Source organism: Barbus barbus (assembly GCF_936440315.1).
Source record: "Barbus barbus genome assembly, chromosome: 35".
NCBI classification, from domain to species: domain Eukaryota; kingdom Metazoa; phylum Chordata; class Actinopteri; order Cypriniformes; family Cyprinidae; genus Barbus; species Barbus barbus.
In genome coordinates, this window is record NC_136763.1 from 19973139 (window position 1) to 19999306 (window position 26168).

The 26168-nt window shown below is 37.3% G+C and overlaps 1 protein-coding gene across 3 annotated transcripts; it reads right to left on the bottom strand.

Annotated features, from left to right (window-relative positions):
* Positions 1-346: 346 nt before the first annotated feature.
* Positions 347-25398, bottom strand: LOC306855318 (integrin beta-6-like). Of its 3 annotated transcripts, none has more exons than XM_079393916.1 (17): positions 25222-25398; positions 15257-15326; positions 14254-14333; positions 13126-13324; positions 12611-12857; positions 12219-12384; positions 11971-12132; positions 9845-9940; positions 9385-9474; positions 7139-7273; positions 6500-6765; positions 6273-6424; positions 4301-4523; positions 3739-3833; positions 1631-1747; positions 1004-1170; positions 347-892 (listed from the first exon to the last, which is right to left on the bottom strand). In XM_079393916.1, the coding sequence occupies exons 2-17, from the start codon at positions 15309-15311 to the stop codon at positions 803-805; spliced, it is 2340 nt and encodes a 779-aa protein (XP_079250042.1). In that variant the 5' UTR covers positions 15312-15326; positions 25222-25398; the 3' UTR covers positions 347-802. The 3 variants fall into 3 exon arrangements, with proteins under 3 accessions (XP_079250042.1, XP_079250041.1, XP_079250040.1); XM_079393915.1 differs by lacking the exon at positions 25222-25398 and adding an exon at positions 15415-15456; XM_079393914.1 differs by lacking the exon at positions 25222-25398 and having other exon boundaries at positions 15257-15418.
* Between the last annotated feature and the right edge of the window lie 770 nt (positions 25399-26168).

Below are 26168 nucleotides of genomic sequence, written 5' to 3' on the forward strand. Positions count from 1 at the left end.
TCGAACGATGAGTTCTAGATTCCAGGTGCGTCGCGTCGCGAGTGTCTGACAAATCGATTATTGCGTAACCATGCATTTGGCCAGAAAGTTATTTCAAATTCATTTGAAATATCTCATTAAAAATACAGATTATGTTTTAACTCACTGTACTACACAGAAGCTGCATCTGAAGTGATTCATATTACACGAAAAGGCGGATTTACACTGTTTAAGGCTGCACAAAGCATCACGTGCATTTACACAGTTTGCAGAAATAATGTTATGCAATTTTAAATATGAACTCAACACTTTCGATCACAGTGCATGCAGCCTTAACTTGACTGTGTGCAGATGCATATAGAGAAGTAATGTGAAACTCAAATTATTTTATTGAAAACCATCAAATATATTACAAAACAAGTAGACAGACTTTTTTTTATCTTTTTTTTTACATTTGATCCAGCAATCATATCTAATTACAAAAGGCTCAGCCTCAACAAACCAATCGCAAACATCTGTCACAAATAACTACAACCACAAGAAACGCTAAAAATAAAACAAGAAGATCCAGTGTTGCCCAGATTTAACAGTAGGCTACCTTTAGCACTTTTAGCAGCACAACACATTGTTTAAATTATTTACAGTTTTTAAAATAAATTCCCTGCCAGTAACTGACAGTCCTGCCCCCAGATTACAAGCACACAGTCACACACACACACTCTTTTTTGTACAGTACAAGAAAATAAAACATAAAAAAAGTAATCGCTCCTGGTAAATAGAAGCCTGCATTTTGTGTTTTAACACACAAAGTTGGTCAGTAGCCCTAAGAAATATCACTCTTCTGCTGCCTTGCGCTTTTGTAGGTCACATTTTTAAATGTTGATGTCGAGCTCCTGAAAAGAGGATTTGTGCCCTGGGGATCAAAGAGGGACAAAAACACAATTATTTAAAGTATATTAGGCTTTTAACACATTCAAATGAACAGAAAATTCTATGTAATGCTCTCTTGACAATGTTATCATACCGACTGCCATTTTGCTTTTGCCTTCTCTGCCTCAAACTTGGCAACCTCTTTCCGGTCATGGACAGAAACAAGAAACTTCCAGATGACAAGGAGAGTAATGCCAATAATGAGGACAGACATGCACACGCCCAGAGCGATCAACAGTGCGTTTGGCGGCTCAGGGCAGTCTGTAGGAGAGTTATGCACAAACAATTAAAAAAATAAAATGGAACTTTATTCTAATGTATAATGCCACAATGTATAAGTGAAAGTGAAGTGAAGTGTGGCCAAGCGTGGTGACCCATATTCAGAATTTGTGCTCTGCATTTAACCCATCCAAGTGCACACACACAGGAGTGAACACACACACACACCGTGAACATACACCCGGAGCAGTGGGCAGCCAATGCTGTGGCGCCCGGGGAGCAGTTGGGGGTCGGGTGCCTTGCTCAAGGGTCTCACCTCAGTCGTGGTATTGAAGGTGGAGAGAGCGCTGGTTATTCACTCCCCCCACTGACAAATCCTGCCGGACCTGAGACTTGAACCCGCGACTCTCGAACCCGTTACGAGTCTGACTCTATCCATTAGGCCACGACTGCCCCACATTAAACTGTACATGTATTTAAAAACATTAGTCATTAGTCTCACCATAAAGCTTGGGGTTGTAAATGATGCTGCCGTGATCACTGTCCACCAAGCTGAATGACAGTAGACAGTAGTCCTCATTCTGTAAGGTGCACAATGCTGCCCGACTCTCCTCAAAATCTGACAATAAAAATATATTACATTTACATTATGCATTTAGCAGATGCTTTTAACACACACACACACACACATATGTGTGTGTGTGTGTGTATATATATATATATATATATATATATATATATATATACATACGCTTGTGTGTGTGTGTGTTTGTTTTTTTAACCTGAAAACAATTTTGACCCTATTTATTTTCTTACTACATGGTCTTGAATGTTCAAAAAAGAAAACAAAGGTTTGAATTAATAAGTTAAAATATTGAACCTTTAATCAAAATGTATTATATCCGCCTCTAAAACAAATGTTCTTTTCTGATGACATCCTTAATTTTTAAACTCTGCCTCTCCAAACTCCCGTCCTGTAAGAACCACTTTTCACACCCCAGTTGACACCTGATGGGCAAAATCAAATCCTTTACTACATTTTGTCCTTAAAATTAATTATTCATTCATCACTCTAATATTCACCAAAATCCCCTATATACATATCAAGTCGTGTATGCATGATATTATCCCACTCAAAAACAGTCTTTTTTATTCCCTTCAATCTCTTTATATCTCTTTCCTTTGTCCCTCTCGTGTCTTTATCAAAGACAGACAGTGTTTTATGTCTTTTGATTGTCGTCCAGTCAGAGAGCGTATAGAGCCAGCCTCCACAGCACCAGTTGCCTTGTGATCTCAGGGTTCATATAATAGGCTGATCTTGTATAGACACTCAAGGGTTTTGAAACCCAACGGACCCCAACAATAGACTCTCCACACAACAAGCTAAGTAGCATGTTTCCCTTTGTGAAGTGTCAAGAGGGCCAATCTAAAGGATGTCTGCTCTGTATGAGCTGATAGGAGTACATTAAGACAGATTTGTTTTTGAAGAAATCAGCCTGAAAGTACATGGCAAGCATTTTTTTACATTTAATCCTTAAAACTTAATAGTATCCAATTTAATGCTAGTAGTACTTATTTTGTTAGTTACTAGTATCTATTCCATTAAGTACTTATTCACTGGCTAGTGCTTATTCTTTCGCAACTACTACTCATTCTTTAGGTACTAGTAATTTTTTAAAGATATTTCTTACTCATTAGATACTATTACTTATTTCAATAGTGACTAGTAACTATTCTGCTGTTACTAGTAACATTTCAAATTATTACTATTGACTTCTATGGGGATCTGTCATTAAGATAATAACTATTCAGTTCTGACTAGTATGTATTGCAATTATGATTCGTATCCTTTAAAATAGTACTAGTAAGTATTCATTAGATACTATTAAATACTATTACTTTTCATTAGATATTAGTACCTATTTAATAATTTCTAGTAGTTATTAATTAGGTACTAGTACTTATTCAGTAGACACTAGTATATTTTTGTAATTATTACTAGTAATAAATCTTATTATACTTGTCAGCTATTTTATTAGTCTTATGTTATGATTAGTCAGAATGGGCACTGTAGAGTTCAATTAAAATCGTATTACTGGTAGTATCTAATAATAAGAATTAATATATAGTGGATAATTAGTAGTATGTAATAAATTGTTATTGGTTACTACTGAAATAAGACCTAGTATCTAATAAACAAGTACAAATATATATTTAATAAGCACTAGGGTCAATTTCATACTTATGAATAAGTACTAGTGTCATACTAGTGTAGTATTTAATAGGTACTAATAAGTAGTAGTAGCCCATAAGTACTAGTTCCTTATGGAATATATACTAGTAGTAGCTGAAAAAATAAGTACTACATGAAAATAGATAGGTTTTATAGATTAAATGTTGAAATATTGCCATATCATAAAATTGACTATTAATACTTGGAATATACAGGTTTAGAATGCCATGAGGTGAATTTATAATTGATATATTTTTTTATTTTTAGCTATACTGTTCCTTTAAAAAGGCGTACATTTAATGAAACATTTTTGCTTAACAAACAACTACCCTACTGACCATGTGGCCACTGACAAACGGAAAACAATGGATTCTGACCTGTGGAATTGCTGACAGTGGCATGTAGGGAGTTGCAATTCAAGGCACACTCGTCCAGCGGGTCCTTAGCTTTGAGGTGACACTCCACACAAGACCTGCGGGACACAAAGTCAACATTAAAAAAAATCCTTTCGACCCCACAGAGAGTTAGTCTCTAGAGGAAGCTTTGTTTTGTGTTCTTTGTGAGTGTTTTTCCCAGAGATGCACTCTCTCATTTTCAGTCTCATTCTCTCTGTATCGCTTTATCACAGAGTCAAATGACCTGCAGGGTGACAGGACCTTTAGTGGGTCCATTTAAAACAAGCGATAAGAAACAAATATACTTCAAATATACTTGCATGTATTAATGATAATAATCACATTAAAAAATAAACAAATATTCTTTTAATTAGCCTATTTAAATAATGAAATTATTTTAATTCCCACATAATTTAAAATAACAATTTCTTAAACTGCTTATTACAAAAAAAAAAACAGACTGTAGCCAAAACAATTGGCTTTCAATGCTGCATTTTCATTATGAAACTTAGTTTTAGTCACAGACGGACGTGCATGTCTTTACCTGGGCAAGCTACAGATATCTCCACAGGTTGGGCACCTTTGGCACCACTCTCCTGAGGCTCCGGGAACGGTGCACTCGCACTTCCCACACACACACTTGCCCCGTCCGCTGCAGACGGAACCATCCGGAGACATGCATGAGCTGTTGCTGGTGCTGCAGTTACAGAACTCTCCCATCCAACCGCTGTGACACACACACTCGCCACAGTCACATTCCCCATGACCTACACAAACAAGCATAAAGGAAATATATACAACAATATTTTGTTTTTAAAGAAATTAATACTTTGATTCAGTATGGAGGCATTACATTGATTAAAAGCAGTGTTGGGGGTAACGCATTACAAGTAACGCGAGTGACGTAATAATATTACTTTTTTCAAGTAACTAGTAAAGTAACGCATTTACAAGAAAATATCTGAGTTACTTTTTCCCATTTATTGACTGACAGTGCACTGTGTGAACATGCTGTTACTGTAGATCTAGACTAAATGTGAATGTGTATTAATTCATCCCACACAAAAAACAGATTTAGTATTCATCAAAATGAATTAAAACAGTGAAATGCAAACTCAGAATATGACGCAAAGCTGCAATAATTAAATATGTTAAACAACACAAATGTATCTAATCCCATTTTATTAACCAATGTGTTTGCTGCTGACCTTTGATGATCCAGTTCAACCATACTAATAAACAAAAATGACTTTAGATAAACTTACAATTGTGCTTCATTGTTTTTGTTATTGCTGAAGAGTGTTGAACCTTCTTCTCCTGCGTTCTACTGTACTCTTCCTTCAGCCTGAGGTTTATTCATGACACTTTTTGGTGTGAAAGGGCTTTTACATTTGCTATAATTAGAACTTCTTGTATTAAAAACAATCAAGCCTTGCTCATATTTAAAAAGTAACGCAAAAGTAACGTAACGCATTACTTTCCATAAATAGTAACGTAATTAGTTACTTTTTTAGGGAGTAACGCAATATTGTAATGCATTACTTTTAAAAGTAACTTTCCCCAACACTGATCAAAAGACATTTATAACACAAAAGATTTCAATTTTAATTAACTGTTTGTTTTTTTTGTTTTTTACTTTCAGCTCAAAGAATCCTAAAAAAATATTTATCACATTTTCCACAGAAATATATAGATGATTAATAATAATAATAATAATATGCAATATTTCTTGAGCAGCAAATCTGCATATTAGAATGATTTCTGAAGGATCATGTGACACTGAAGACTGGAGAAATGATGCTGAAAATTCAGATTTGCATCACAGGAATAAACTAATAATATTATTATTATTATGTTATTTTAAACGAATAATATTTCACACTATTACAGTTTTTACTGTATTTATGATCAAATATTACAGCATTGGTGAGCATGTGAGATATTAAAATTGAAAAAACAACAACCTTACATTAAACATTTCATTATCAATAATAAATCAGTTTTATAAGTTCAGAAGTGTGTTATTAATTATGCTGATTCATTCATCAAAATAACAATCAATGACCAATATTTGCTTAAAACAGCATTTACCTTAATTTCATTTGCATAATTTAACATTACACTTTTAGCTAGACAAAGGCTTCAGACATGAATGTTCCAATGGTAAGAAAATTCCTTATACAGAACTATTTTATTAATTTCATTCATTATTTTCACATGTTTTTTTTTACATATATATAATTTATCACACATAATAATTGTGATTATCACCTTAAATTGATAGGCCTAAAGTACATATAAAAACCTCATAGCACACTTGCACTGATATGCAAATATATATATAAACATGGGACGGCCTGCATTAAACCCTTCCGCCCGTGTCCTCTTGAGTACAGCAACTGTTTTGGCAATTATCATGGTGTTATTCTTTCATTAACATTCCACAGATCAAATATCCCTCCCACTGTGTCAGCGCTTTCTTTCCCTCGACTCAAAGGCTTACACTGGGTACTGACCTCCGCAAAGCTCTCCTCTGAACCTGAGGCAGGAAAAGTCATCGCACTCGCAGTACGGCCCATACACGCGTCCGAAATTAGACAGGTGGCACACACAATGTCCACAGAAACACTCGCCCAGGCCGCTACACATCTCCGCATCTTTATTCGTCCTGCCACACACATAATCTTACATTAAAGTATGTCTGCGTGCCTCGCAGGAAACTCTCCATGACGCTTGTTCTCACCTGCAGTCGCTGATTTGTTCTTGGCCCTCTGTGCACTCACACTTCGGCCCCACGAAGCCTGGATCGCACACGCAGGCGCCACACTCCAGCACCCCGCGCCCTTGGCTACAGAAGGTGCTGTTCGCTTCAGGGGTTTGATGACAGTCACACACACACTGAGACTCCAGTTCGATCTCCAGGGCATCTTGGAAACCCACCGGCCGCAAGGAAAACTGCCGTGGACCGGCAAGACAGCCTTTTAACTCGATCGTAACATTAAAAGATACCTGAGTGGGAAAAGATCACTTTTGTTTCAATTGCTTTGAGAAATTGTCATTTTCACAGGACATATTTCGCAACATATTGCGCAAATATTTTCAAAACGTGTTCAACTTGTTCGGCGAGGTTTATTTGTTTGTAACTGTCAAGAAGTTTGATTTATTTAAACACTTGTTTAAATGCTGTCATGTCAGCACAATGAGAACAACGAACTATATCAATATTATAATTATTGCATTATAAATCATATATGGTGTGACATGTTTGTTATTTCATTGAACAGTTGTATGAAACTTGACAGGCATTGTTCTTTTTTTATCAGTCGTGATTTAATCTACTAGGGAAGCATTACTGTAAGGAAAGTTTGAATGAAGAACTGACCACATCACCAGCTTTGACATTGGAGCAGTTTTTATGTCCGGTGATGATGGTCCCGTCCTGACAGAGTGCTGTGAAGGAAAGCTGCAGATCCTCAGTGTTGCCCAGCACCTCCAGATCGATCTCTGACCTCAGTTCCTGTCAATCAAACAACAGACACAAACAGTCCGTTAATGTATGAAGAGGATCATTTTTGTAATGTTTTAATTTAAAAACTTCCCTTCGAGCCAATCATTACCACAAAATAAACCTTGACAGGGTGACCAGGACCCCAGTGAAGAGGCTGATCATTTTCTACATAACTAGAATTTTGTTTTTAATTAGAAGCAAAAGAGAACTCATTTCGCTATCAGCATGTGCTGTTTGAGAGACTGTTTCTGAGAGATGTCAAGACAGTGCTCATACAGCAGGAGTATTGAAAAAAGTATTTTCTGCTTTATAGGCCTTAATGGTTAAATACACACACTTGTATGTGTCAAAATCCCTGTCTTTGCAAGCAATTTTGTAAACACAGTAATTTAGGTCTTAAGTGAAAGCAAACAGCTTAGAAAGAAAGCATGTGTAATGTGTATATTGTATCCGGGCAGCTCTTAAAGTGACAGCAGTCTAATATTCCTGCTGTCTATCATTAATGTTAATACTAAAATAACTATATCATGATATATAACGTTACCGTGAAATAAAATTACTCATACCATGATATAAAATTTTGGTCATCTCGCCCACCCCTAGAATCAAGTAATTCATAAAGCTGTAATTCAACAATGTTATGTAAGTATGCTAGATGGAGCACCTGAGCAGCTCATCATGTGTCTGGCTGACTCATGACCAATATGAGCATACCAGGTGCCAACACGTCCAGAGCGAGGTTAGACTGTCATCTTCAATTCAAATAGTCTATTCTAGCTTATTTACTGAGGTTTGTCACAGACTTTACACTTCAATAAAACACCACCATAGTGGAGCTGTGTTAGGTAGGGTGGGATGTGCAGTGCTCAGGACGTTTCTGGAGGGGTGTGATGAAAATTAGAGAGCAGGCCGAGGTAAGAGAGAATGGGGGATGGAGAACCGAGATGAAGAGATCAAACAACAGCCATAGAACGAGTGCAGACACGCTCTGTGAACACGGCGATACTCATGAAAATGAGCAGAGGGGGTTAAAGGGATGGGAAACATTGAACAGATAAGATGCATTTCTTCAAGAAAAATAATTCTCAAGAAATAATTCTCTCCCACATATGGTAACCCTAGTGAAAAATAAATATACTAAAATGTATTTGAAACACATTAATTTCATGCTAAGTATACTACAAATACATTTACATATTTATACACAATAAAATACCCTGCAATTGTACTTTTAGTAAACTAAACTGGTATACTTAAAGTCTTCAAAACTGGAACAACTAATTTTGTACTTAATGCACTTTAATTGTGTGGAAGTAGTGCTGGTGTCCAACTTAAGTATATCTGATTTTGTTAAAGTGGAACTATTGTAAGTGTACTTCAGGTACACTTTAAATATCTTGCATTTAAAGACCAATATTATTCAGAAATCATACAATCCTCATCAATAGTGACATTAAAACACATTAAGCTTAATATTAAGAAATGTGCATTGTGCACAAGCAGTACTCCAAATAAAGTTAAATTATAATTTTTATATCAATAAGTCTCGAGCGTTATGTCAGTAAATATGTTAATAGATTTGAACTACACTTAGTATGAAATAAATGTATTTTAAATATATTACTTACTAAGAAATTTAGGCAACTTATTCATAAATAATTTGTTTTCTGCTTTTTGTGTTTCCTCAATTATTAACAAACAACTATAGTAAATGAAAAATAAAAATATAATTCCATTTATCTATCTTTCATATTTTTATTTTTCATTTATTATATTTGTCTGTTTTTTTTTTTTTTTTTTATATATTTACTGTAGCTACGAATTTTACAGATAGAAATCAAAAGCTCAACCCATTTGAACTAATCACTAAATCAGTCACAATTTTAAGAAACCTCATCTATGTCAGCCTGCAAAATAACATTTCCTTAAATCAGCCAAATTTGCAAAACATTCAAAAGACCACAGAAATCCGAACACTAAAGTTTGCAAAGCATAAAAAACACATGCATGATCATCAAATGTGTGAATGTTGGCCTAATAGGGCCATTATTTCCATGAACCGTCCAGGAACACTTTCACATTACCCTTGATACACTGAGTCTTGTGAAGACTAACTGTACCTTATATGAGGTCATGATGAGCTCCAGAATGTTCCTTGAATCAGATGCCAACACCCCCACAGTAGCACCAGGAATCAGACTTGCATAATTCTATCAGAAAGTCAGAAGAAGGTGATTAAACATCAATTGCAAACTCCTGGAGAGCAGCCACAGAATTCGAGATGTGGGAGAGCGATATGGAGAAAGGGAGGGAAGACGAAAGAAAAGGGGAACTCAGAAAACATAAAATATTTATGTCATGAAAGTTCGGTCTGGGTGATGTGATAAAGGCAGTGTTTGAACATGTTGTAAACATAACTGAATACACTAGTGATTCATGCAGTCTATTCACACACTGATATATCTTCCTTCAGGTCCTCTCAGGTTCCACATACACAGAAAAACACATGCCTTTTTGCTTGCCTCATTGTGGCCTAAAATGAATAAACATGAGAGAGAAAATCCCTTACTCTTTTCTCACCTCATAGTTCTGCCTCAGATTGTCAGTCACAGCAAATATGAGGAGGATATTGTTTTCAACCAGTTTGTCCACAAGTTGCCCCAATGTTGGGTACTCCTAAATACAGATGACAAAAGTACCAAAAACAAGACACTCAGTCAGACAGCAAATTCACAAAAAATACTGCAGGAGACAGGACATACCTACATTCATTTGTAAAAAAAAAAAACATAATTCAGTTAATTTAGGTTTAAAATATAGTAATTAAACACGAACTCAAAATAAATACATTGTTAAGGAATATTCCAGGTTAAATGCAACTTAAGTTACATTGACATCATCTGACAATAATACTCAGAATTATTACTGTAAATGCTTTCACAAAAATATACACTTCCTTTTCATTTGAGCTTCAAAAAATTATATATATATATATATATATATATATATACGGTGTATACACACACACACACACACACACACACATATAAATATAGTGGTGTGAAAAAGTGTTGGCCCCCTTCCTGATTTTTAATTTTTTTGCATGTTTGTCACACTTTAATGTTTCAGATCATCAAACAAATTTAAATATTAATCAAGGATAACACAAGTAAACACAACATGCAGTTTTTAAATGAAGGTTTTTTTTTTTATGAAGGGAAAACTAAATCCAAACCCATATGGCCCTGTGTGAAAAAGTGCTTGTTAAGGTCAGTGTTCATGACTCCACCATAAGAAAGAGACTGGGCAAAAATGGCCTGCATGGCAGAGTTCCAAGACGAAAACCGCTGCTGAGCAAAAAGAACAAAGGCTCGTCTCCGTTTTGCCAGAAAACATCTTGATGATCCCCAAGACTTTTGGGAAAATACTCTGTGGACTGACGAGACAAAAGTTGAACTTTTTGGAAGGTGTGTGTCCCATTACATCTGGCGTAAAAGTAACACAGCATTTCAGAAAAAGAACATCATACCAACAGTAAAATATGGTGGTGGTAGTGTGATGGTCTGGGGCTGTTTTGCTGCTTCAGCACCTGGAAGACTTGCTGTGATAAATGTAACCATGAATTCAGCTGTCTACCAAAAAATCCTGAAGGACAATGTCCGGCCATCTGTACATGACCTCAAGCTGAAGCAAACTTGGGTTCTGCAGTAGGACAATGATCCAGAACACACCAGCAAATCCACCTCTGAATGGCTGAAGAAAAACAAAATGAAGACTTTGGAGTGGCCTAGTCAAAGTCCTGACCTGAATCCTATTGAGGTGCTGTGGCATGACCTTAAAAAGGTGGTTCATGCTCAAAAACCCTCCAATGTGGCTGAATTACAACAATTATGCCAAGATGAGTGGGCCAAAATTCCTCCACAGCGCTGTAACAGACTCATTGCAAGTTATCGCAAACGCTTGATTGCAGTTGTTGCTGCTAAGGATGGCCCAACCAGTTATTAGGTTTAGGGGGCAAGCACTTTTTCACACAGGGCCATGAGGGTTTGGATTTTATTTTCCCTTCATAATAAAAACTGCATGCTGTGTTTACTTGTGTTATCTTTGATTAATATTTAAATTTGTTTGATGATCTGAAACATTAAAGTGTGACAAACATGCAAATAAAAAAATAAAAAAATCAGGAAGGGGGCCAACACTTTTTCACACCACTGTATATAGAGAGAAAATGAAGTGCATATTTTTGTGAAAGCATTTACAGTAATAATACAGTAATAACTTCCCAAAATTATTTCATGTCAATTACCAAAATGTATACTGATGTAAACGCATACTTGTAAATATATTACTTTTCCTATTGCTTTTAGGAACTGAAGCATCAAAATGATTTTTTTCTAGTGCCATAAATGCCACCTTTGTCAGCTCAACACCACATTTAATTTGATCCAAATGAAAACAAGGCCTTAAGTGATATATATCTGTTCAACTGTACTATTCTTGTTATTATCTTGGTGTCGATCGTTCAGCTGATGAAATACTGAAAATATGTGTTTCCAAAAACTACATCTATCCCTCCCAGCCTTATTTGTTTAAAATGAAAAACGACTATAGAGGTTAATTTATAGACATTGTAACCTGGAGTATTCCTTTCAAGTGATTCAAATTTCCTGATTCCACAGTAACTGAAGCTGCAGACTTCACCTTACCAGATGGGTAGTCATGGAATACTCATTATTGTTGTCCAAGTGACACTCTCCATCATTGGGGACAACGATGCCGGACATTTTACTATCCATCCCAAAATGAGAATCTGCATCGCTCACGAACACCAACAGCTTCATGGAATCGTTCCGCCAACCAATCCTGTCCTGAGTTGACAGTGACATTTCCAGAAGTTGAAAAAAAATTGCGTTCTCTCCATAAAAGCTAAGCATTTGAAGGGAAACCGACTCACCCCGCACACCGCTGCCTGCATGATGGCGTCAAAACCGCACTCTGGCAAGTCAATGTTCGCCGATACCTGCTGCTTTGAGATGATCTCATTGAACTTGTTAGTACTGCTTGTTAAAGACAGAAGGTGTCGGTATCCAAATGTGGGGAGACATTCAAAATCAACACTCCTGCAAAAGAGAAACGTGATTAAAAATGGGTTTCTATTGTCTGAAACGATCATCGCTCACTTCTAAATGGACGATGATGTCATGTGACGTAACTCAGTGGTCGTAAACATGATGGGTTGAAATTAAATCACACTTTCCGCCCATTGATGTCCCATTCATCTTACTTCTTGGGTTTATACTGGCAGAACCCTCAGACCTGGCTAAGCTGGTGTATTATGGGAATCACCTGCAGGGATTGGCCAACTCTTCGCGTGTTATCTTGATAAAAGGCAGAACTGGTTTCTCCACAAAGGAACCAAATCCTAGTCTGAATTTGCTGGTAAGCTTAGCCATCTCTTTTGAAAGCGTCGAGCCCAAGTCTTTGATCATGTTCAGATCATCATACATAGACGCTGACAGGTCCATCAGGTAATAAATGTCCACCGGATGGTCCTCTGGTTGCTGCACTTGAATCTGAAAGGACAGCTGGCTTCCTGTGGAAGAAAAATGACAAACGAAGCTCAAAATGGCACAAGTTTACATTCTGAGATTCCACAGTGGTACAAATGTTTTCCAGGTCAGAGTGATCTTCGGCACCCACTTCGGCACCAGCAGACATTGTGTAGTTCGTCTGTAGTTGGTTTTCTGTCTCTGAATGACTAAATCTTACTGTCAGGGGAAGTACCTCACCAGCAGAGGAGCAGCTGTGGGTAGAGAGACATTTCTTTGATTTTCAAATCTGTGTCACCCATTTTTTTTTACCTGGTCTAAGCTGGAGGCGCATCTTCTGTGGTGCGATGTATGAAACGTTAGTGAAGCCGGCGCTCTTTCCTAAGCCTTGATCCTTCAGTATTTTGACGTTCGTGACGAAGAACTCCACGAATTCGCCGGAGCATCCCTTCTGAAGAAGAGCCTCGGGTGTGTCGCATCTCTCGCCGATAGAGAAGAAGTCAGTGAAATTCTGGATAAACAATCATTTTAATTATTTTGGGTAACACTTTACAAGTTTTTTATTGCATAAAAAGATAATTAACTAAGACAGTCAAACTAAAATTTATAGATATATTATAAACAGATAGATACAGATAGATTACAAATATATTATATTATTGAGATTTGACTCTTCACAATGTATTTTTTCTAAATTAATAAGGTAATAAAACAAATATTATTGGAGTATGTTGTACATGAATATACTCTTTTAGTCTTTCTGCTTTAAAATTTCACGTTGTGAAATTTACTAGAAATTTCAGAGTAAAAATCCTATGCCATAATTTATTTTAAATACATTTATTTCATTCTAAGTATACTTCAAAACCATTAACTTATTTATTGACATATCACTTAAGACTTACTGATATAAAATTATAATTCAACTTTATTTGGAGTACTTCTTCATTGCACAATGCGCATTTCTTAATATTATGCCTAAAATGTGTTTTAATATCACTATTGTATGATCTCTGTATAATATCGGTCTTTGAATGCAAGATATTTAAAATGTACCTAAAGTATACACGCAATAGTTCCACAAAATACAATATAACATATACTTTAGTGTATCTTCTGCACAATTCAAGTGCATTAAGCACAAAATTAGTTGTTCCAGTTTAGCAGACCTTACAGCAGTTTAGTATACTAAAAAGCACATAAATATGTAAATGTGTTTGTAGTATACATAATATATTTTGGTGTATGTGCCCTATAGCACCTTCCTGATGGCTATTTCTCAGTTAAAATAGGATGTGAAGAATCATTTACTACCATTGTTACTACAATATATTGTACTGTACTAGCATAGTACTTCCTTTTTTGGAGTGAACTATCCCTTCAAGAAGAGTTTGTTCACTGCATTCTGAAACATTTTGAAAGCAAAAGCAGTTGTGTTACCTGTAGTGTGCACCAGGCGCACTGTGGCCCCTGCTGCAGACACTCATCACAGGAGAGAGCGTTAAATTGAGAACACGTCCCTGCACACAAAACAGCACAGCGTGGTTTGTGGATGCGGTTCGCTTTTCTCAATGCAACAAAGTTTCTCACGCAACATCAAAACCATAGAGAGTCAGCTGATGTTTTGCTCTCTGCCAAAAAAGTAGTCTAAGCAGCAAGTAGACTAAAATTACACCAAAAATGAATCTTAAATCAAGTTACTGTTTTTCATCACTTGCACAGGTTCTATTCTATTACAACAATTTCTGCCAAGGTGTTTTTAGGTGAAACCAGTAAACAGCAGATGAGATGGACTGACGCATTTGTGAGTGCAAAAATGCTTACACTAGAAAAAGAAAATGGGTTTGTGGTTCAGTCTCAATTGCTGTCTTCCCAGCATGCACTGGGGCATGAATGATAGCATATTTTGGACTGTTTACAAGTTTTATATGTATTATTTTTAATGTTAATTTTGTCATAGGCCTTGTGATGTAAGGATGTGTTTGTTCCTTTGTGTTTTATATACCAAGATCAAGATCTGCATGTAACATTTCAAGGTGATTAATATCTTCACATAATGAGTATTTACATAATCATGTGTCACTAACAAGAACTTTACTCTATTTACACAGCTACATTTCTCATGAAACACATGAGATGAAGCATAATACTAAAAATATTTAAATGTAAATAAGAGAAACTATGCCTTAGAAGATTTAAAATGACATATTTGCATAGTCTAAATAGGTTTTGTCATGTTTATGCAGATGTTCAAAATAATTTCATTTTCAAAACAAATATAGTTAAATTCAAATATTTTAAAATGAGTGAGGTAAAATAAACTTTTTGCCTTCATATCGCTCTTAAATGATTGATCATTTTAAAGGCGGAATTAAAAGCTGAATAAGGAACGAAACTGCATGTATGTTCTTAATGTGATTGATCAAAAATTCTTCAGTCTTACCTCCGACAGTGCCAAGCCAGAAGTGAAGGACAATGTAGAGTGAAACAATCCCCATTAGTCCTCACGGTTTCTGATCAGAGGAGAAAAAATAAAGTTCATATTCTCAAGCAAGCAAACGCGGGATGCAAGCATGTAAGCGCGAGCAGGTCTGAGCTCACCTGGACAGACAGACTCAGCGCGTGCGCTTACCTGCCCAACCTTTATATGCACTTCCGTGCAAGTGAGACCACAACAGGTAAATCACTCTCTCACAAAGCCACATATCTCACACAACAGCCTCTGTAACGCATTTGACATCACGTTATGAGTAAGAAATAAATGAATTACTAGAGCATTTACTCACTAGTGGTCATTTTAATATTTTATTATGCGATATAATTCTGACGAAGTTACCTTTTTCGTAGTCTAGGCATGATCAAGTTTGTTTAATATATAACAGACGTGTTGATATGGTATTTTTCTATGGTAGTGTGGCGTTTTCTACTCAGATGTCTTTCTCACTTCTGCAAACATTTTTATGTGGTATAGAGTTGCGACATTGAGAGTGAGACTAACTATATTACCTCGAAATCTGGTAAATGGGTATAGAATTGGAATATAAAATGTCTATGCCATTGCATTAGATGTAACGTGAAATCAAATAGGCCACAAGCACATATAGCAGAAGTTGTTTGGCTTTAAACTCTTGAGTAGTATATATCTTTTTTAAAATGAAGATGAAATGTATTTAGATTGTCAAATATTAGTCTAACATTAGGTTAGTTAATGCGCCTTGTAAATTGGACTTCTATGTGAACTTTAGGGGAAATGACATCCTACATTAACAAAAAATCACTAATGAATGTGGCTATAGTTGTGAAAATGTATATATCTGTTTATGAAATTCAAATACTGTGTATATGTAGGCTAATAGACCATTTGTAGGGAGCGTTCACAGCATCTTGACTTGTTATTTCTGGTAGTATTTTTGTTAGCTATAACTGCATATTTAAACAAAATACTACTTTTTTGTGATATAATTTTGATTAACTAGCAACTTAACTGTTATGGTTAGGTTACTGAAACATTTAATAATGCTTTTGAAATGTAGGCCTATATATGTATTTAAATGAATTATGAAAACTCAAATACATGTAAAACCCCCCAAACTGTAGTGTTGATTTGCTTTAGGGAGAATCAAGCTTTAATTAATTAAGTGGGAATTAAGCCCTTTAATTCACACCCTGACTGACTGGAGGCCCCCAGGTCACTATACTGTTGGTTGCAACTAGGCATTCCTGCTTGACTATCTTGCCAGGCATCACAAGTGCTTTACTGCCATTGGCAGTCACCCATAACATCACATTTGCACATAAAATATCACCTGTCACTCATTTCGCCAACCTCTAAAAATTAATGATTTCTGGTCACATTTCTTCTGCAAATAGCTGTCAGTGTAAATGACACATAAACATATTTTCTTTTATTGTTTAGTTGATACATTGAGATACAGAATTGGTCTCCACACTCTTCAGTGAAATGTAATTAGACTGAAAACAAGACTTCAGCAAACATAGAGGTTAAACTCGGGCCATGACGAGATGAGATGAGATGAATCATGCTTTATCAGCACATTACTATAGATATCAAACACAATCATAATAGAGATTACTTAGGAAAACCACCCCTAAATACTTTTAAAATATATGACTTTCACTAGCACATCTGTTGGGAATCAATTCAGTTAATATCTTGTTTTCTGCTGTTCATTCTGATTGGATGACCTTTTGACTTTGACGTATGTATTGCCGAATATCCATAGGGAATGGTCTGATTCTTCAACAAAGCCTGTGGGAATCCCCATGGCCTTGAGTAATATTAATATTTGCTGAGTGTGGTTGCATGTGGCACATTCCTCTCTATATGGCTGAAAACAGGTGTGTGTGTGTGTGTGTGTGTGTGAGCCACGCCTGGCTGTGAAGAGCTGTGACTCAGTCTGTGTCTGAGACCACAAAAAGCACGGACATATATAGATAAAACAATGTCAATGTTTAACCGGTCAAGTTCTACAAAATGAGCACAGGACATTGTTTTCATAATTCAAAAGAATCACCAAATATAATGATTAACATCTGATTGTAAATCCGATCACCAGTGTGAACGAGTGGATGAGGCCTCATAATAGATTTTATTGTTATTGTAACAATAGATTCAATTGTTTTCATTTTTACAATCATAATTCAAGGTCAGCATGGAAATATTGTTTTGAGATATTGTTGAGAAGTCTTCTGAAACTCTGGACACATATGTGAGATAACTGGGGACTTTTTCTTAGGAGAGTAGTGAGAAGCAACATATTTAACCACAGGTCCCCATTTTCTCTAAATTTAATCTAATCTCCTGAGACCTGGATTTTTTTTTTAGGAAAGAAATAGTATTTTTTCATGTCACTACATTGTTTAGAGCATAAAAAAATTAAAATGATATTTAATTAATAAGTTATGCCATGTCCTTGGTAGAGGACATTGGGAATCATTTTTTTTAAGTAAAAAGACATGAATATGTCACGGTTTATGGGTTCACTAACTCATTCTCGCTCTGTATGTGAGTGTGTGTGTGTGTGTGTGTGTGTGTGTGTGGGCGTGTCTGTGATTGCTGGTGACGGGTTGATCAGCGCCAGCTGTTGCTGATCAGCTCTGCTATTTAAGACCTGTGTATTCTGTCCTGTGTTGTCAGATCGTTTGGTGTTCCCGCTGTGTTCCTGGTTGTGTTCGAGTTCCCTGTTCCTGTTCTTCTTTGGATTCGGTTATGAGTAACGAAGGATTCCATATGTTCCCGGGAGATACACAGCTGCCCATTTGCGTCCCTGCGCTGCCAAGAGTGACTGTGATTCAGCAAATGCTTCATTTGACTCTTGCTATATGTGCTATACTCTTGCTTGGACTCTCACAAATAAATTGTTATATTTCACATTCACTACTGAATCCTCTTTTGTGATCGGGACTGAACGATCTGACCACACAATGGATTTAGCGAATGCATCGGATCTACGGGATTTTTTGTCCAACAACAACGCACGTATGGATCGGCAGGAGGAACAGATGTTAGCGACTGGTCGAGCCGTGCAAGCCTTGGTAGCGCAGGTGTCCGAGCTCACAACCCAATTCAGAATTTTTTTTGTGGGGAAGAAGGATGGTTCCCTGCTACCTTGCATTGATTACCGAGGGTTGAACAACATCTTGGTAAAGAATACTTACCCCTAGCTGTTGATGTCTTCAGACTTCGAGCGGTTGCAGGGAGCATCTGTCTTCACCAAATTAGATTTGCGCAAAGCTTATCATTTGGTCCGCATAAGGGAGGGGGATGAGTGGAAAACCACGTTTAATACCCCCAGGGGGCACTTTGAATATCTTGTTATGCCCTTTGGGCTGTCCAACTCCCCACGGTTTTCCAAGCACTCGTTAATGACGTGCTGAGAGACATGGTCGATCAGTTCATATATGTCTGCCTGGATGACATATTTATATTTTCTTGCTCTCTCCAGGAACATGTTCAGCACGCCAGGCGAGTGCTCCAGAGGCTGCTTGAGAATGGGCTTTTTGTCAAGGTGGAGAAATGCACGTTCCATGCACAGTCAGTCCCGTTTTTGGGTTACATCATCTCGTCCTAGGGGATGCGCATGGATCCCAACAAGGTTAATGCTGTGGTGGATTGGCCACTGTAGAAATTCGCCAATTTCTACAGGCGTTTTTATTTCAGCCAACTAGCTGCTCCTCTGACTGCCTTGACCTCCACCAGAACGACGTTCAGGTGGTCTGGTGCTGCTGAAGCTGCATTTACCAACCTCAAGAGCCGCTTTGTTTCAGCTCCCATTCTCATAGCCCCTGATCCCACAATTCAGTTTGTTGTGGAGGTCGATGCGTCAGAGGTGGGGGTAGGTGCGGTTCATTCCCAGCGCTCCTCCTCGGACGACAAGATGCATCCTTGCGCATTTTTTTTTTCTCATCGTTTGTCATCCACTGAACTCAATTACGACATTGTAACAGAGAGCTGCTGGCAGTAAAATTAGCCTTGGAAGACTGGCGTCATTGGTTAGAGGGTTCGGGGATACCCTTTATTGTCTGGACCGATTATAAGAACCTCGAGTATATTAGATCCGTTATACGTCTTAACTCCAAGCAGGCTTGGTGGGCACTTTTTTTTTTTTTTGGCCGTTTTGACTTTTCCCTTTCCTACCGTCCAGGTTCCAAAAACATCAAACCCGATGCTTTATCTTATATTTTTGATCATTCTGAGTGCCCGTCCACTCCCGAGTGTATTATACCTGAGAGACTCGTTGTCTCTACACTCACATGGGAGGTCGAATCGAAGGTTCGCACAGCTTTAGAAGGGGTAACGCTGCCGTCCGAGTGCCCACCGGGTCGGTTATTTGTGCCAGGGAGAGATTACGCTCCGACGTTATTTGGTGGGGTCACTGTTCCAATGTGGCTTGTTAACCAGGAGTGAATCGTACCAGCTTTCTTGTTAAACAGCGATTCTGGTGGCGTTCCATGGCTCGTGACATCTGAGATTTAGTTTTGGCCTGCTCAGTTTGTGCTCGTGGTAAGACTTCCAATCGACCCCCGGAAGGGTTACTTCAACCGCTGTCTGTCCCTTCGAGACCCTGGTCCCACATCGCGCTCAATTTTGTTACTGTCCTCCTGGCCTCCCAGGGCAATACAGTCATTTTGACCGTAGTGGACTGGTTCTCGAAGGTGGCCCATTTAATTCTCTTGCCCAAATTACCCTCTGCCAAGGAGACAGCGGTTACTGTCGTTGATCACGTCTTTCGCATTCATGGTCTCCCGATGGACGTGGTCTCCGACAAGGGACCCCCATTTGTTTCCAAATTTTGGAAGGAGTTCTGTCATTTACTGGGGGTGAGTGTCAGTCTGTCCTCTGGTTTTCATCCTCAGAGCAACGGCCAAACTGAGCGGGCCAACCAGGACCTTGAGAGAGTGTTGCGATGTTTGGTGGCTCAGAATCCTACCTCGTGGTGCCAGCAACTCTCATGGGTTGAGTACGCTCATAACGCGTTACCAGTGTCGTCCACGGGCCTCTCGCATTTTGAGTGTAGTTTAGGTCAGTGGTTCCCAACCTGGGGGTCGCTAAAGATTTACAAGGTGTCGCCAAGCTCACTCTAGTTTGACCACAAGATGAAATTCCTGACAGTTAGTGCTACCGTTTAATATTCTGTATTATCATTAAAACCGTTTGTTTACCAGGATTATAAAAACTCACCTAAATACTGTTCAACATTTAAGGAAAGGTAGTAACAATCTCACACAGTCGCAGCATGCAGCGTAGGTTTCGTTTTGTTTGAAAATATGGCGGAAAGCAGTGAAAGGTTTTACAGAGGGAAATTATATGAATTAAAATATGAATGAGTTAGGGGTGTGCGATATGACGATTTTTGAATCTGGACGATAAAAATCTCTCCATGATCTATCAATTACAGTTATGGCGTCTCAGTAACACAACATACAGCGGTAGAGTTACTGTGACAGGACACTGCACTTATTCGCGAACGCAAAAGTACATTATTTGCATACAAGCCGGTTAAATGTTTCATTCACGCGCTGTTCTGACGTCCATTTTTCAGAGAGCATACACCAGAAGCGTGCGCACTAAAACCCTGTCAAACAGCGCCTGATTACTGAACTAAGTTATGTTTTGCGCTAATACTGTCAAAACACACAAGGTTTACATATAGACTACATAGAGAAAAGTGGATGCGTATCTATGGGTGAAAAAAATGTAATGTTAAAATAGGGGTCCCCTGAAAAAAAGGTTAGGAACCACTGGTTTAGGTTACCAGCCACCTATTTTTCCTAGATTGGAATCCGAAGTCGTTGTCCCCTCTGCCCACACCTTCATCCAGAAGTGCCGTCACACTTGGAGGAGAGCCCATGAGACTCTCCGGGTGGGAGCGCGCACTAAGGCTCAGGCCGATCGCCACTGGTCGAAGCCTCCCGTCTACGTCGTTGGTCAAAAAGTGTGGCTTTCTTCCAAGAATATTCCTCTCCGCTCCGTCTGTAATAAACTAGCCCCCAAATTCATTGGTCCATTTACTGTCACTAAGATTCTTAGCCCAGTGGCAGTCCGCCTCAAACTTCCTCCGGCGTACAGGAGAATTAATTCCGTTTTTCATGTCTCTAAATTGAAACCCGTTTTTTATTCACACTGTGTTCCCGCTGTGTTCCTGGTTGAGTTCGAGTTCCCTGTTCCTGTTCTTCATCTTCTTTGGATTTTGCCATGCATGGGCAAAAACTATTGATTTTTTTTTAATCACCAATACATTTTTAGTTTTCAGGATATGCATATATATATATATATATATAATTTATTTATTATTATTATTATTTCTTTTTTGTTTACCAAACTTTGTATAAATCTAATTTGCATATTAATATGTTTTTGGGGCAACATGTAATGAAAAAAGAAGTGTAATAATGGGAGTCATAATTGACAATATTTTCATAATAATATGTAATATTTCATAGGAATGTTGAAATATAATTTCTTTCCTATTCATTTGTTCTGTCTCCCAAAATGCATAAAAAACATGCTTTCAGTCCCGGTGTGGACATGTATGAAATCAACGTCCTGTTTCGTAACAAGATGTTGTTTTATGACACACAGTTTAAAAAATTGTCAGATTTAAATAATAATTACTAAATATTATCATATTTCAATAAGAGTGTCACTAAATTAATTTCAGACATTTTTGAAGACCAAGGAGAGGGAGTGGTCATGGTGAAACATCCAATAATTTAGTATCTCTTAAAAGCCCTGAATGTGCTCTGTACAGGGCATCCAGAATTAAACCTGTGATATGTATAGTCTCAAGAGATATTCACTAAAGTATTATGTCCTCATATGAGGACGCAGGATCTCAGGAGGCTAATTTCTACAATTGAAATGATTTCAATTTTCAAAGACAGCATTTTTCTTTCCTGAAGTGTGTATCTGTGACATGAAGGTCTACAAGAAAGATCTGCCTAATTCAAAAGAGAGCATCGCTATGCTCTACTCACCCAGAAAGGTCTTGTTTGAGACAGATTGTATCATTTTATATTTAATTATATTTATATTTTATGTAATTTATATTAATTACATATTTATTGAATGTATATGGTTATTTGTATTTAACCCTTGTGCAAACTTATGGACATTTTTGTCCATTTTATTTTTTTTATTTTGTTTGATAATTTTGCCTGTGTTAATGCTAACTGCATACATTTTGGCTCAGGTGTGTATTTTTATTGGAATTTTAATATTCCACCCTCATTTTCTTTAATAAATCTATTTTACACTAGGTACAAAAAAGTAGTTCCTCTCAGCACCTTTTGGACAAAAAAAACCCATTTGAAACCCATTAAAACTGCTATTTTTAATCGCAGTGCCATTTAACTGTAAAATGATGCAATTTTTGTTAATAGGCTTTCATTCACAGGCTTCATAATTAAATTTTTTTTTATAGTTTTTTTACCAGATGGTGCCATTTTTTCAGGTTTGGTCTATAAAGCAAATACTCACTTTATTCCTGTTTTCTGTTGCATATTATAGAGCCAATTGGATAAATAATGCAGATATAATTGTGTGGGTGTGTTGGTATGGATGTCAGAGTGTGGTTTGTATGTGTCATAAAAAAAATTGTGTGTGTGTGCTTGTAATATTTGAGAAAGAAAAATTCTACTGAAAATCACAAATCCAACCACCGTGTGCACTAGCGGAGTTTTGCTGGCATCTAATGGGGAAAAGTTGGTACTGCGTCCAAACTAAATTTTACTGAAAGCTAATTTTTTGAGATATCAACCTCAAATTTGGAACACAACTTGTTTAGATTTATGGCTTTGATTTTCTAGCAGGTTTAGAGTTCAACATGTTTCATATATAAAATAAAGTATGAAATATTGTTCATAAATCATTGTCATAAACGTAAACCTGTATAACTTTTTTTTTTTATTGCACTTTTTAAACCTTTTTTACTTCAACAATAATCTGCCATGGGTCTTCTTTAAAATGAGACCAAACTTAAGTCTGTGCTCCCAAGCTTCCAATTTCTATGACCGTTTTTTGTCATGGACATTTTTGACCACTATGGACCTAAGTTTAACTTTTTTTATTGATGCACAAGGGTTAATTATTAATTTATTAAAAATACCTCACCTTTCAAAACAAAGAACAAGTATGCGCCACTCAGGATCACATGATCATAAATGGCAAAATACATGACCAGTGACCATTATACCTTTCACTAACAGGCCATTTGTAAAAGGATTGAATTGATCACTTTCATTTAGAACAATGGCTTTTGGAATTTATCTTTACAATAAGATAGGGATAGGATAGGATTGGATATAGGATAAGATAAAGATAAAATAGGACAGGACAGAACAGGATAGGATGGGATATAGGATGGAATACAGTAGAATAAGATGTCATAGCAGTGTTGTAATACTCAAGTCTGGAAAAAGCCACTCTCAGACTCAAGTTCGTCTCAAGTCAGAGTTCAGTTTTCATCTGGTCTCGACTAATAATTGAAAATATGATCCTGGAAGTTTTGAGACACGAAACAAAAAGATCGATACCTATTCAATCATATATCCTACCCAACCCCATCATATATCATATCCTGTCCCATCTTATATTCATCCTATCCTGTCCTGTCCTATATCCCATCCTATCCAATCCTGTCATATCATATATATCTCCCTGTCCTATCTTACTAGATTCTATCATATTATATATATCCCATCCTATCCCAAACATTGCATCTATCCTATTTTATTCTGGTGAATCCTATCCTATCCTATCCTATCCTATCCTATCCTATCCTATCCTATCCTATAATGCCATGTCCTCTCTTAATATATAATATCTTATATCCCATCCCATCCCATCCTATCCTATTAATCCTGTCTTATCCTGTTGTCTCCTACAGGTATATCCTAACATACCATATCCTATCCAAATCTATTATAGCCGATATCCCATCCTACCTATCCTATCCTATCCTATCCTATCCTGTTGTATCCTACAGGTATATCCTACACTATCTTATCCTATCATACCATAAACTATCCTAATCTATCATAACCTATATCCCATCCTACCTATCCCATCCTATCCTAACTTATACTGTCCTGTCCTGTCCTGTCCTGTCCTGTTGTAATTTACTGGTATATCCTATCCTATTTTATCCTATCATACCATATCCTATCCTAATCTATCCTATATACCATCCTACGTATCCTATCCTATCCTATCTTATCCTGTGGTGTCCAACAGGTATATCCTATCCTATATTATCCTATCCTGGAATACCATATCCTATCCTATTCTATCATATCCTATATCCTATATCCATTCCTATCCTATCCTGTTGTATTTTACAGGTATATCCTATCCTATCATAACATATCCTATCCTAATCTATCCTATATACCACGATTCCTCAAATCTTACCCTGGAGGTCCAATCTGCTGCAGAGTTTAGCTCCAACCCTGATCAAACTCACCTACCTGTGATTTTCTAATGATCTTGAAGACTCTGATTAGCATGCTCAGGTGTGTTTGATTAGGGTTAGAGCTAAACTCTGCAGGAATGGTCCAGATTTGAGGATCCCTGCTATATACCATCCTACATATCCTATCCTATCCTATCATACCATATCCTATCCTAATCTATCCTATATACCATCCTACATATCCTATCCTATCCTATCCTATTCTATCATACTTTGAGCATAAAAAATATTTAGCCTTAAATTTGAATTTAACTATGTGTGACTCTGGTTTGAACTTTTTAACCTGCTCAAAAGCCATAAACACAATTATTAATATATAAACTTTAACCTTTTCCCATTATAGCAGATCAAATTCGGACACTCAGGATACCTTGCTCAAATCACATTTTGGCTGTATCAGATTAGAGAAACTCACCCCTGGAGGCCTCGGCAGCTAGCATGCTGTCCTCTCTCTCAATACCAAGTCCACAGCAGCAAGTGAGATACGGCGGTACTGAAGTATGTGAATGTCTGTCCGGCTGGAAGTGTGTGTCGGAAGCAATAGTATGCTCAAACTATCACAGTGGCTTTATGGAGCATGACGCCTGCACTCCCTTCCTCACCCCCTTTTCTCACATACACACACACTTTTTCTGCCTGAATGACGGCAGCAACTGCAAGACTACACACACACACACACACACACACACACACACACACAGCATGAAGCTTCTTCATTAGTAAGAGAGAGACTGACAGGCAAAATGGGCTTGTGTGACTGTGGATTTTGTTGAATGTGTCTGCACAGCACGTAGGTCAGTGGGGTTTTTCTATTGTCTGTCAGACAACGAAACTGATTCTGTGGCAAGTAAAATCCACCATCAGTGTCAGGTGCTTTTTTTAGTTCAGTAACAGGTCTTAGCATGTCCAGTATGTGTGCGCGCCTCAGGTTTTGCCAACACTGAGGCCTTAAAGAAATATTCCATGTTAAATACAAGGGAATTTTGTGACGTAATGTTTTACAGTGAGGCACTTTTTGAAAAAGACAACATTTTTTGAGTTAATAAACAATGTTCCATTGATTGAGCTTCTATTGAACCCAGAAAATTATTTAATTTAATGTCCCAACAAGGACAAATCAACTACATTGGGAGAAGCAGCCAAAGGTTTCCAAGAAGAAAATGGCTTTCTGAAGATACTAAATTACATTTTAATGACATTTTAAAAACACAGTAAGCATTCTGTGAGGGTAAAGATATAGAAAACATCCTGAGCTCAGTATAAAAGCAACTGAAGTCAGTAGAAAGTCCCCACTGTGCTAGAAAAACAAGCGTGTATGCATGTGTGTTGGAGGGCTGCAGTCACACTCACCAGAAATGAATG